The sequence below is a fragment of the Lipophrys pholis genome (assembly GCF_963383615.2).
Source record: "Lipophrys pholis genome assembly, chromosome: 5".
Taxonomy (NCBI): Eukaryota; Metazoa; Chordata; class Actinopteri; order Blenniiformes; family Blenniidae; genus Lipophrys; species Lipophrys pholis.
The window spans coordinates 20,677,979-20,691,872 of NC_137628.1; the positions used below are offsets into that span (position 1 = coordinate 20,677,979).

The 13,894-nt window shown below is 42.0% G+C and overlaps 1 protein-coding gene across 3 annotated transcripts in view; it reads right to left on the reverse strand.

The window, feature by feature from the left end:
• dlc1 (DLC1 Rho GTPase activating protein) overlaps positions 1-13,894 on the reverse strand; it is a 78,486-nt gene that overhangs the window by 18,726 nt on the left and 45,866 nt on the right. Inside the window, exon 1 of one of the 3 annotated variants that reach the window (XM_080463400.1) lies at positions 2,464-2,787. The exons of the other annotated variants lie outside the window; for them this stretch is intronic. Coding sequence (XP_080319526.1) covers positions 2,464-2,476 — 13 coding nt within the window. The 5' untranslated portion in view covers positions 2,477-2,787. Of the gene's footprint in view, positions 1-2,463; positions 2,788-13,894 lie in introns of those variants that run through there. 3 annotated transcript variants of the gene reach the window in all.

Below are 13,894 nucleotides of genomic sequence, written 5' to 3' on the forward strand. Positions count from 1 at the left end.
AGTTTCTCAGCAGCTCGCAAACAAAGGATGCAGCTCCCCACCTCAAAGGCTGCTCTGCTGTAGCAAACTGGAGGTCAAGAGCCTGCATACAGATATCTTTGACTCTGGGTCTTTGAAGTTGGCAGATTGTGAAGAATGCCTCACAAGCAAACTGTTGTGAACTGAGGCAGCTTATCTGGAATTACCCCCATCATTGATGGGTCTCGAAGTGCTAACTGTAAAAGAACCCAAAAGGCAGTCACAAGGTTCTTATCAGCTCCTGGTCTGAGTGGGTCGTTCTGAAGGAGCTGCAAAGTGGGTCCAGACAGTTGATGTGATAAACCAGGCCAGACTGAGTGTCTCAGCAGCAATCTACAACAAGCAAAGGAGCCTGAATGGCCTGCCGGTCTGTGTCCTTCACCTCGGCAGTGACAAGGACAAACCCCTGATGTGTTCATGAACTTGCAGAATATCTTTATATGTGATTGAAAGTCTTGTGTGAACAGCCTAAATTTAATCCTCAACTTGTGTGGGTATGAAATAACTCAGATAAACTTTAAATAACAGCTTTTTTCAGCGTGACAAATACAAAATAATTATTGTGCACCACTGCTGGAATGCAAAGATGGGTGACAACAGATTTTTTTTTTTTTTTTTTTTAAATCCCTGATGGGTATCATGTTTTGTGACTGCCCTGCCATGACAGCTGTGCTTCACTGAGAAAGTCTGGCTGTTAGCTAAGTGATACGGTGCCAGGAATATCACCATCTGGCCAGCCTCAAGCCATGCCTTGTTGACACACACGCACACTCACAAAAGAATAATGAAGTTACTACAGGGTCCTTACCCGCTATCTACTACCAGCTGGCGTAAGCATGCAGGCATGATTCCACCGACACACACAGATGCAAACACATAGCTGGTCCAGATGGATCACCACAGCGCTAACCCCAAAGGCCCCTGTGCACCCATGATGACAGATTTATGCTCACACGGAGGGCTCTTGGCCTGGATCAGATGACCAGGCACATTGAAAGACTCTGAGAAGCTTTCTACAGCCAGATGACAGCTTACCTGCCAGGACCCCCCCACAAACCCCCACTCTGAAAAAAATCTATTAACATAACCCTAGACAGGCCAGTATCTCCAGTACCGGGAAGGTGAGAGTAAAAATGAACATGTGTGTGTCTTCTTACAGGACACACCAAAAAAAAAAAGAAAAGAAATAGCTGGATGTAAATCTTTCAGATAAGGCCTCAGTTCACTTCCTGTTTCACAAAGAGTGGAGATGAAATGTGTTTCCTTTACTTGCTCCTCTCACATTAAGGCTCCAAATACTCAACAAACCGTCAAACCATCTCAGGCAGAACAGAAATGATAGAATATAGAGCATAAGAAAAAAGTCAGTTCCTTAGATTATCATGGGAGGATTATTCATTCACAATGCCAGTGTAATACATGAGGGAGTAAGTGTGTATAGGGAGCGTGGTTTTTTTTTGGGGGGGGGGGGGGGGGGGGGGATACAATCAGGTCTGTGGTGTGTACATAGTCTCCATTGACTTTGTATCATCTTTGCTGAGTGTGTGTGGGTGTCTTTAATCTTTAAGCACGTCCATGGCTCTGTGCATCTGCTTTATGGCTCAACTGAATCTCACTGTGCTGCTCATATCTGCTCCAGACCTGAGGTGGCTGATAAGGAACCATGTGCTGGAACAAACGATCAAAACGGTTCAGACAAAGGGGCTGAAGCTCACACATCAACTTAAGTCTCCAAAACACAAAACTGAAGACAAGAACTTCAGTCTGCCGCAACACGTCCTCTGAATCCCCCCTCAAAGGTCGACAGCCAGGCAGGCAAAAGGCGCAGGGAGTTGAACTAACCGGAGGCGCAGAGATGGCAGATGTGTCGCGGACTGGTACTATACCATAGGATAATCTCCAAATACACTGAAGTCGATTCAAGCTGAACATTCCTGTTCGCGACCCTGTTTCCCAACTCGGTTCAAACTTTTTGTTTAATCCGGGCAGAACCCGGCAAAGTGTTTCGCTCGGTCTGCTCGAAACCTCCCCGGGCTCCCTGCGTAAAAAGCAGTGCTCTGATTGAAGATTACCTTTACATGAGAAGGAAAACCCCAAAAGATGTAACTTGAGTTATCAGTAAACAGAACCCGGGGTGATTCAGTGAGTTGGGGACGCAGTCAGGCGACAGGCGGAGGATTTCTTATCTGACAGCCCGCAGCGGTGTGGCTCCAAGACGACTTCAAGTTATGTCGAGCTTCAGGAGAAAAGCCCTGCCTAGGCTAAGCACCTTACAATCAAATAGAGATCATGAAATAACCACGATGTAATAAACTTACCCGAAACAGTGAGCGTTGTATCACTTGGATGTACAGGAAACCGCTTGAATGTATGAACGCACTTTGATATGTACAGAAAAGAACAATACATATATACTTTCCAGACACTTAAGCACAGTTCACTTACGTGTTAATATCATATTTGTAAGTCAGCGACCGGCGTCACCATAAAACCAAAAGTCCCGGCTGCGCCTTGGCAGGCTGCGACTGTCCGGTCAGCTCCGCTCCAGTTCAGGACGAAGTCCGCATGATAAATCCACTGGAAAGTAAAACTCTGAAAAACTACACAGCCGGCTGTAAGTGTCCTCTAAGTCTTGCGCAAGACAACAAATCCATCGTTTCGTTTAATTCTTTAGCTGCGACAAAGAGGAATCCAGGATTTGAAGTCCCTCCAGCACGGCGAGCGGCTGAATGATGCGTCCTGAGCAGGAATGTGAATGGAGAGTTGAGTGATTCAAGCTTTAGGAATGGGCAACTAGTCTGCCCTGGCTCCACCCCCAGCCGCACCACTGCTCCCCATCTGATAAGGAGCCAGAGACGTACACGTACGCTCAGAAAAAAACCCCCAACCCAAACTAAAACCACTCTCAACAGTTCATAATGTAAAGGTGAGAAGTTTTTGTTTGTTTATTGTGGCGAGTTGATTTACGTGCCAAAGCGCACTTACGCGCGGTAAATAAAACCTGACGCGTAACATCTTCAGCTACAACGTGTTGCCGATCTACAATTGAAATGACTGGTGCAAAAAAACAAAACAAAACAATTTTATGAACACAACTTTTTAATATACTTTAGCTATTAAAAGTGATTGACTTTGTTCTCCGGGATAACCCCGCTGAGCCACTCCCCTGTTAGGGAGCACTTGACTCGCAGGGCTGGCACCGTGTTTGCATATCATTAGAAAACCAGTGGAGACAACTGTGAGACCCTCTATTGTGACGCTAGATTAAAGTCTGAAAAGCGCAAGTGGTGCCGTGAAAAGACGACTGTCGCAGGTAGGCCCCATTGTCACGCCTCTGTCCGTCTCACGTCCACTGGGCGCCTGGCGCACGTACACCACGCTCAGACCACTGCAGCCACAACACGTGGAGTCCTGGAGGCAGGGCAGTGGTGAGTCTGCTTGGCCACTTCTATGAACTTATTGTTCACGTCTTATCCTCATCAGCCCCATATCCTCATCTTTCTGGACTTTTCATCCAAAGTTTTCCAAGATCTCCTCTCGGATGTCAGTCTGATCCTTGTTATTACCATGGCAACACTATGGGCACAGAGAAGGGGAAAGCTAGACAAGTCATATGGCAGAGAAATAGGCGTACTCCAAAATTTGGGCAGTAAGAAGGGGGAAAGGATGATGCAGAAAATCCTGGCGGAGTATACTGTCTGCTGTTGGCTGCTGCTCCGGTCCCAGCTGACAGTGGAGTCACAAGTGATTCACCCTGAAGAGATTCTGCCAGCTATTAAAGACAGTATACCAGAGGCCCCAGGCCATCAAAAACATACCCATTATGTAAAAAAAAAAAAGATATTTATTGAATAATCTGTGGATCATTTTGTTGAAAACCTTCATTAACCTAAACATCTCGGTCCCAGAAATGAAAGCATTCACTTCTAAAAGGAAATTTAAATCAAGTTTTTAACATTTTTGTCTGGTTTTACAGACTTCAGGCACTCTATAAAACATATGAAAATGATTATTTTCCACAAAAATACACAAATTGCTTATAAATTTTGAATTGGTGACATGTTTTAAGAGCCCACGACTGAAAACAGCTCATAACTTGTTTTGAGTCCCAGAAAGTCCATTAGTAAAACCCGACAAAATAGCCTTTAATAGTCTTTTTCAATCTTGTGATCTAATCTTCTATGCCACCTATTTAACTCAGGATCACGGGGAGCTGGAGCTGATCCCAGATGACTGTGGGTGAAGGCAGAGTTCCCAATAGACATGTCACCAGGGTAAACACAAGGAGACAGATAATTACACACACCCACACCAGTGAGGCAAATTTGAGTCACTTATCAAAGTCAAGCACATGTTTTTGAACTATGACAGGAACATTTGCGAACTCAATGAAAACCCATGTACAGGGAGAACAGGAGAACAGGCAAATTCACTCAGAAATGCTCTCAAGCCAAGAATGTACAATTGTTCAAACAGAATAAATAATAAATACATATTGTGGTCCATGGAGGTTATTATTATTATTATTATTATTATTATAACAGCCCAAACAATTAACTGATCACTAGCCAAACAACTGTAAACATACAAGCATGGGGAAACTCTAAAAAGGGGTCACAATTAAGGCCAATATCAAATCTGAACTGATGTTACAACAAATCCAGTCTTTTTCAGTCCTTTGTAGTACATATATTTTGGCTATCACTCAAAACCTGAGGGTCCAGGCCTACGACATCATAAGTTGTAACAAATATGGAGTCTGACGAGCACTATGTTGTGCCACGGGTGTCCAAAAGAGTTTCTCCAATGGAAAATCTGTATGAGTTCATCAACTAAAGAAAATCTCCTGTGATTTCTACCTGTAACGTGAAATGCAGAGGAAAGATAATTATAGACTGTTGGTGTGTGTGTGAGGAAAATAGTGAGAGAGATTGGGGAATGATAGAGAGAGGGAGAGGGGGAATGCAAAGGGAGGAAGAAGAGATGAAGGGAGATTACCAAACAAGGCCAAATCCCCCAGCCGCAAAACCCGACCACCCAGAGGCTGCGCCACAAACTCCAGCACAAAGTTACACTACTCTAAGACGGGTCAAAAACTAGAGGTGTGTGTGTGTGTGTGTGTGTGGGGGGGGGGGGGGGGGGGGGGGGGGGGGGTTCACCCTCTCAACTTGTTTAGTGGTGATAAATACGCAATAATGGCAGTGACTGTTGATGAATGTGTGTGGTAACGTGTGAGAGATTAGAGGAGCTGCAGACTGCCGCTGCTGCCAGTTGCTCAGAGGCAAATGAGTGTCTCTCTTTGGAGTGTCTACAATTTTCATTCATCAAAAGCTCAGCAGAGACAAATGCTTGTTTGGCTTATGATTCAGATGCAGATCAAATGAGAACAACTATAATAAGGGCTTTGGACCAAATAAAGGAAATGAAGAGATGCATTGGTGTTTTAGCAGACAGACACAATGGATTATATCCAGCATTACATGACACTGTTGCTCAGACAGGAATGAAAATAAAGAAACGTACCTTCAAGGCATGGAAGTGTCTGTGGATTGTCTTCCTGTTTCATAATACATTATACTCCTGTCTCTCATGAGTGTAAATTATTACTTCTGTGTCGATACAAAAAGGCCCAGGTGTAAAAACAAAGCACAGACTTTTGATTTTCTTATGAAACATCTTTCAACTTGTTGGTGCTGGAGTGTTTGGTGAAGCTACTGTTGTAGGTTGTAAAGTTTACAGTGTCACCTCTGACCCTGAGACAGGGAGCGGCTGGAAGACAAAACACAACGAACAGGAGGAGAAACCCCAAGAATAACCTTTAAAAGGTTTATCATAATAAAGACAGGTACAGAAAAAGATACAATGATGGTAGGAATGAAAATAGAGAACATAAACACCCAATCTGAGAAATAATATGCAGGATAGAAGTGAAACATCCACCCCCACTTGTGGGCTAACCTTGGGGCTTATGATCTCTTCTGCTATTTCTAACCCCACACAGTGGGGCCAAGTGAGGGTCAGGGAACGGATGTGTCCATCCAACACACGCACAAACACCCGGGGCCGCGTCAACAAAGAGTCCCAACAGAGATAACCAAATCCTGGTCTGTAGAGGTCATTGCAGTACTTCTGTAGTAAAGAGGTAAAGATGGAATAAAGTATTTACACTGTAGGCCGATTTACTCTCACTGATCTTTGTGAGCTAAAATACAGATAATGCAGCCATAAAGATACATTTCATCGACCCATGTGAGGGATATAAATCATTAAAACAGAGTTTCTGTACTACCTACTCTTCCACTTCGTAATTTTTCTAAATACTTAATGGCAATTTTGAAGTGTACCGCCACTTTTGAGCTATGCAACTGCTAGTAACCTTGAAATTTGAATCTTAATGCCTCCAGTGACAAGTGTGTGTCCTCTGCCAGTCACTGATGAAGGTTGCGATAACGAGGTTCACTGGTGTGTGTGTGTGTGTGTGTGTGTGTGTGTGTGTGTGTGTGTGAGAAAGAGGCAGACAGGCGTAGGGTGGAGGTGGGGTGGTGGATAATCTTTTCATAACAGGAATCTCCAGAAATAGCTCATCCATAGTCTTGGAGATCAGCCCAATAAGACAGTGATTACAGAGAGAAAGAGAAGAAGGGGAGAGAGAGAGAGAGAGAGAGAGAGAGAGAGAGCAAGAGAGAGAGAGAGCGAGTGAGTGAGTGAGTGAGAGAGCATATGCTGCTCCCAGAGACACAATGGCCAGGAGGAAGTGCAAGGAGACAGCAGCTTGGAGCAGAACTCATACAAACACACACACAAACAAAGGAAGTGTGAGGCAGACAGTGGACCGAATACCTCGCCAATACCCTCTCTGGGCTTTGATGGACTGACCACGATCACAATGGAGACGGGAGGCTGACACACACACTTACACAAACAATGGCTCGATGTTGGACAGAGTCTTTTTCAACCTGAGGGTGTGAACATGAAAAAAACCCAAAAAACAACAACTCACACATCAGATTGAAACTATCACGTGAAGGTTGACTTGACCAAAGTGGTAAGATTGTATTTAGTTTACTGAACATTCATGAAAAACGAAAACGGGACAAATTAACTTTGAGAGTGGGCTGACGATCCAAGCTGTGCAGGAATAATGGGCTTTTAAGTGGCAGAGTCTTTGTGGTTTTGTCTGCACTTCCTCTTGCATGCATGCACACGTACACATATTTTCAAAGCAAATAAAAACTGTTGGCACATTCATTGTTAGCAAAATCTCAATCCAATGTGGGTTTTTATTGCCAAGCATCTCTTTACAGATTAGGAATTTGATATTGTGGTACCTACTGTACAATTAACACGTGTATCTTTATAGTCACGGAAATGTATAGCAGGTAATAAAGGTAAGAACATACAGAGTCAGGAGCATAAGTAAAATTCAATGGAGAAAATTATGAGGAGATGCATAAACATATGAGTAAATGGGATATAAATATACTCATCAGCACTTCATTGGGTATCCATCAGAAGAGAGCTACCATAAATTATGTCTTTATGAAGGTCCTTAAGACATTGTCATTCAAAAAACACAGAGTGTACATGCTCGGCTCATTGAACATAGACTGGAAAAACATTTCAAAGGTGCAGATGAGTCAAATCCAGTATTGAATGTACAATATTTACACTTATTCTGAGATCTCCTATTGAGCTCAAGGTGACGCCATCACGCCAAAACTGTTCACAGCACGTTTGGAAGGCATATTCAGGTACTTAGAGTGGGACAACTAAGTAATTGTCATAGACGGAGAATACTTTAGCCATACACATTTTGCAGACGACACCGTACTTGTGAGTGACACTTCAGAAGAACTGCAAGAAATGCTACACCAACTGAACCAAGAAGGCTTACAAATGGGGCTGAAAATGAACAAGAAGAAAACTCAGGTCATGTTTAACTCTCAAGCAACACATCAGGAGGTGAAAGTAGGCAACATGTCTCTCCAAACAGTGGACAAATATGTCGACCTCGGTCAAGAAGTCAGATGCCAAGACACTGACAAAACAAACGAAGCAAAAAGGCGTTTTGCCTCAGGATGGACATCGTTTGGACAAATGAAGGACATCTTTAAAAAAACCCAAGCTCCCACCGAGGCTCCAGGCCCAGAGTCTGTGTGAGGATCCGGTGTAAAACCTTTACCAAGCACATGACCCACTGTGATGACTCTGGAAGGAAGAAACCAAACTGCATCCTCTGTGTCTCAGTGTGATGTGATCCACAAGTGAAGGACACAACACTGTGCGTAACCATTTTCTGAAGAGGTTGAAAGTTTGCCACACTGTCAACAATGCAGATATGTATTGTTATCGTATACAATTTCAGTTCAGATAAAACCCAATGTATCAAACCAATCAAAAAAGCAGACACCAAATTCCTTCATTCAAAATGTACCTACTTTCCAAAAGTCCAACATTGAAGATCTATTTAAGTGCCCTGAGTTTGCTGAAAGCATATTTCCTTTCAACTCAACTGTGTGTGTTTGGGCACCACTGACATCTTAAAGTAGTTAAATCACCGTTTCCCTCTAAAGCTCTTCCACATGTGCCTTCAACTCAAACATGGGTTTCAGATAATGGAGCAAATTACTGGCCAACACTAATGTGTAAATGCTAAACAAAACAGTGTGTAACTAATACTACACACACGTACGTACATATAAATGCCCACATGTGCAAGGACATGTACCTCACTGTGATTTTGTCTACACATTAGTGTATGCACTATTAGACAAAAAGTCACTCATAGAGAGGCACAGAGTGTACCCAGTAAAAACTGAATATGATAATAATACTAGCTTTTAATGTCAAGTAAGTGTCATTAAAAAAATAAGTACATGTGAAAACAAAAAGCTCTCAGTGCTACCATCTGAAATAAGATGTCATATTTAGATGTTAAATGCTTTGAGAGTCTGGGAACAAGTCCCTCGTTTCATTAATAGAAGTCACGCTCATGCTGATCAACAGCTCTCCTCTGTTCTGACGGTTATACAGAAGCTTGAAGAAAGAACACACACAAACATGCACAAAGCTGCAGATTATTGCTCATATTCTTCTTATTAGTCATGCCTAGAGAGAGCAGATTAGTGCTTCAGAGTGAGAGCGGTGTGGCAGAGGAACAGCGAAGCTAGGAGCAATTTAGAAAAGGTCCAGGAAAAAAAAAAAAATTAACCAGAAAGCAAGGGTAAAATTAACAATAATAATAATGCACGTGTAATAAGGCAAACAGTTTGAATGTGTCGAATGACACTGGTAAAAGAGTTCTTTTATGCGTCTACTATTGATTCTTCTTTTTCTTTAGTCTGCATTCATTTGATCTTGTTCTCTCAGATTTAAATCACGCAAAAGGACAAATATGGAAAAAATAAGCAAAGGGTGGGGTGTGTCTTCTTGAGAGTCTGACTCATTTTTGTCATTAATTTCACAGTTAAGGCTGCAAAACATTGTTTGATGGCAAAGTCGAACACTGGCGAATGAAGCAATCTGCTCTAATTTAATACCCCAGGCTCTTTGAATGGAGAAACAGCATGTAATCACATAAAGAGCTGCCGTGTGTGTGCGTGTGTGTGTGTGTGTGTGTGTGTGTGTGTGTGTGTGTGTGTGTGTGTGTCTACATTTTCTAAGAATTACAAGTGGCGGAGGTCTGCCTGGGAAACCAACATGAATACTTTGGGAGTGGTTAATGATGCCAACCATATGGCTGTGAAATGAACACACATCCTGAGCTCTGCCGTAATGCCTGGAAATTTCCAGAATTCCTCTTCCAAACCAAGTGAGGTACTATAATTATTCCTTGGAATGACATGTGTTCCACATTGCCTGACTTTCCAAAGTGAAATTGTTGCTTTACCAGAAAGATCAAATTAAAACAACCACATGCAGTGTTTTTCATTGATAATGACTTGAATGTTTACAAGCTTATGTCTGTTAAATATTTGCACTGTCAGCCTTTATTTTCTATATTAGCATTTGTTTTATGTCTTGGAACATTCAAATTTGAAAAAACAAACAAACAAACAAACCCAATTTGTCCTATCTAAAGGGGTCTGGTTTTATCGATCTAGTGTGTTGCAGAGGAAACACTGGTGAAGATCATGATACTATCAATGTCTCAAGATGGCAGGACAGCTTCTCAAAGACCTTCAAGTTGTTGTGTTTATCAACGTGTTAGACCGTCATTTTGATGGCTGCCATCTGTTTGTGCCCAGAGGCTGTCGTCTGATTTTAAGAAACACAGACGGACTTAAAATAAATATTCTGATGCTCTGCAAACAAATGTTGTGACAAGGGACCATAAGAACGCCAGCACTGCCGATACCGTCTGACGTCAGGATGAAGCGTTTTGGATAAAGGAGGAGATGGTATGCCAACCAACTGTCAACAACAGTGAATCTCGGGGGCCAGGGTGTGAGGTTTAGGTTGCCGCGAGAGTCAATTGAAACCTGCAGCTACATTTGTGTAAGTACGACTGAGTCAAGAACAAGGTGGGAGGGGTTTGATGTTCTATAAGTCAAGCTGATGAGGAAATATGACATCAGTGTAAAAAGAATGTGTGTGCTTCTGTTTGTTTTTCTGGATACATGTTTATGCTTGTGTGAGTGGTATGTTTTTACCTTTAAATATGTGACTTATCCTGCATGCACACGTTCATACTTCTGAAAGAAGACTGCAGATTAAGTTTTCGATATTTTTTTGGGGGGGGGGGGCGGGGGTTTAATGCATCAAGTCGAGACCAAATTCCAGAGTACCACATATCCATTTTCTCTCTCCGTCTCTCTCTGTGCATAATCTGCCAGCGAGTAACCCAGGAAGTTGATGCTTTGGTCTTCCCTGCCCTGACCCGTGACCTCCTTAGAACCCTGACCTCTGGTGAGCCACGTGACAAACCATGCAGACATCAAGGCTGTCACGTCAAACACAAACCAGATTCAGCTGGGAGATTATCACTGATCCAGAGGCTCCTTCAGCAAAGTGCACCGAGGAGAGGTTTGGATTTCAGAATGATTTCTACCAGCTCCCAACGTCTTACCGCTCCAGTGTCATGTGTCATTTTTCGGAGGATAAGAAAGATTTAAGAGCACGCCAGCAGATCAAAGAGAGATGGGACGAAAAATAATAATACACCAGTCAAATGTGAACACATGCAGTGTCTGAAAAAACAAACAGTTCAATCAGAATCCCTGTAACATAAGTTTAGTTACACAAATAGGATGAAATTCATTTTAGTCCAACCAAGTAACTGAGCTTAAACATTTGTTTTCTCCAAGTGTCATGTTAAATTTGATCTTTTTCTTGATGTATAAAAATCTGAATCACCAATATCAGAAAGTTGATAGTCGAGTGTAATCGATGCTATTCCCTCCACAGTCATTCTATTTTGTTTTGTTTTTTAATTTTGGCCCTTTGGGATACTTTAACAAGACATACCAGTGAATGTATAAATGTCTATCACTCTGTTTGACATAGATACTGTAGCTGCATTTATTGCATCAAGATCATATTATGGTTGGTACGCAGAGGCATGTTAGAACAAGACGCTATGACATGTTGCCTACAATAGAGCACCTTGGTTACTTTTATGATGTATTGGGATCTGATGTGTTGTTTCATGTTACATTTGTTTTGTAATCTCTTGTTTGAATGGATGGCATTGTTTCCCTACTGAACAAAATCTACCTACAGAAACTAAGAGACACAGTAGCCGCCACTAATTTGGATATGATCCTAGTTTTTAATACACAGTTCAAGTGCCACTGAAGAGCTGTGTGGTCATTTCTGGATTTACTTTGGGCTATTTCAGCTAAGTGATGCCAATCACGTCAGCCAGTGGACAACAACTCGCTCCTCCTGTGACAACCTTGACCTACTAAACTAGAGATGTGCACAACATCCAAAAGACAAACGCCTCTCACATGCGTAAGGAGGCTCTGGCACGAATAGTGTGCCTGTGTAAACCGAGATAAACACTGACATTTATTTGCACGCTTGACATATTTTCAGGTGGCCTTCTGTAAGCACGGGTCAACAAAGAAGGTACTTGATGTGATGAGGAAGGGCCTTCGTTTAGTTGAAAAATCTAAATGTTTGCCTTTATACAGAGCTGACCCAATATCCAACGCTCAGGAATCCAAGGAATCTGGTGTATTAAGTTAAATACAAATAAACAGAAGGAAGGTAGCATATGTGTTTAGCTGTGTAAAGAGAAGACAGCATCCCTGTAGATTTTCAGTGAACGGAAACACATTAAAACTGGGCAGTGACCTCTTTCTTCTTCATAAAGAAAGAAAAGGCAAAACATAGGACTTAGGCTCAAGCAGTTTACCAGCCAAATAAATGATAAACATTTACAATATTGTTAAGTGTTTATACAGTTTCAAGATTGAATTCCTCTTTTTAAAAAAGCGTGATATTTGTTCACCAAGGTATAAATAAATACCTCACGGTTAAGTCTCTGATACATTTTCTGTGGAACTTTTGATACGGCTAAAATTTTTAGGCGATTCACATTTCATGATATCTCTGAACATAGATACAGCCAGTTTATTTACACTAGAAGCTAACGTAGATTTGAGGGTGGGGATAAACAGGAGCCACAGTCAGACTCATCACCCACCCTCGTCCCACTCTGATCCATTCGGTCCCTGGAGGCTCATACCTCAACTCCGGAGTTTGTAAAGGACTAATACCATCCAGCTGGAGGTTGGCAGCAGTGACAGAGACTCCATATGTCTGAGGGATTGGATTCTGGCTCTCATCACTGACCTTCCACTGTTAGCCGGCCTCTCCAAAAGCCCCAAGAAAAAAAGAACCATGAGGGGACTGTGAACCTAAAACCGAAATCTTAGAGAAAGGCCTTGAATGACAGTGTTGACAAAGCTTGATGTGCATAAATCCACATGACACAGGCATGGGAACATTGGTGGGTGTGGTGAAAACCATGACACTATAATGATAAAGAGCATTTCAGTTCTTTTAAGATTAAATAATAGCTTGGTGCTGGGAGGTGAAAGTAAAAACAGTGTTTTAGAAATACGTAATAAGGTTAACCTGCTGATAATTGAAAGGTGGTATTGGCCAGAGTTACCATTATTCAGTATACAATACACAACACTAAATGTGTCCAATCGATCGCCCTTCAGGCCAACTGCTGCCAGACATTCATTTTTCACTGAACCACATTAAGTTCTGAAAATATAAAACCTACACGTGATTGTATTGTACTTGTTCTTGAGCAAAATAACTCAGGGGTCTTTTTGAACATGCGTTATTTCAGGGTTACCAAGTAATATGAAGAGCAAGTTAATTAAAAACTTTCCACAGCAATCGCTATTTCAAGTTTTGTTGTTTGTACTGACCGGTTTGCACTGACCAGTATTTTTAAAACATGGTCTTAAAAAACAAAGCTAATGCAAAAAAACCCACTGCTGCTGATGACCGACAATGGCAGAAGAAATGCAGGTAGGAAGTGAGTGCAGAAAATGTAAGACAATTACAGTGATATAGTTTACCTCTGCTGTTTGTGAGAACAACAGAATCCTTGTATCAAAGTTACTATGGAACAAAGAGAAATGTGGACTCATTGTATGAGAAAGATATTTGATTTTAAGTCTGACAGCCATAAAAAAAAAACAAGTTCCCCTTTTCATCACTGTTGACGCTAATAACTTTCAAGCATATTGGGCAAAAAATAAAGGGGGAGAAGCAAATAGAGTGGAAAGGTTGCAGGGTTGGTGTGTTGGGGCTGTATTTACCCATAAGGTTTTGAATTTGATCTCCAAGAAATGTGTGTTCACGAAGCTTTAGGCTGCCAGGCTTTTCTAGCTCACGTTTCAGTGTG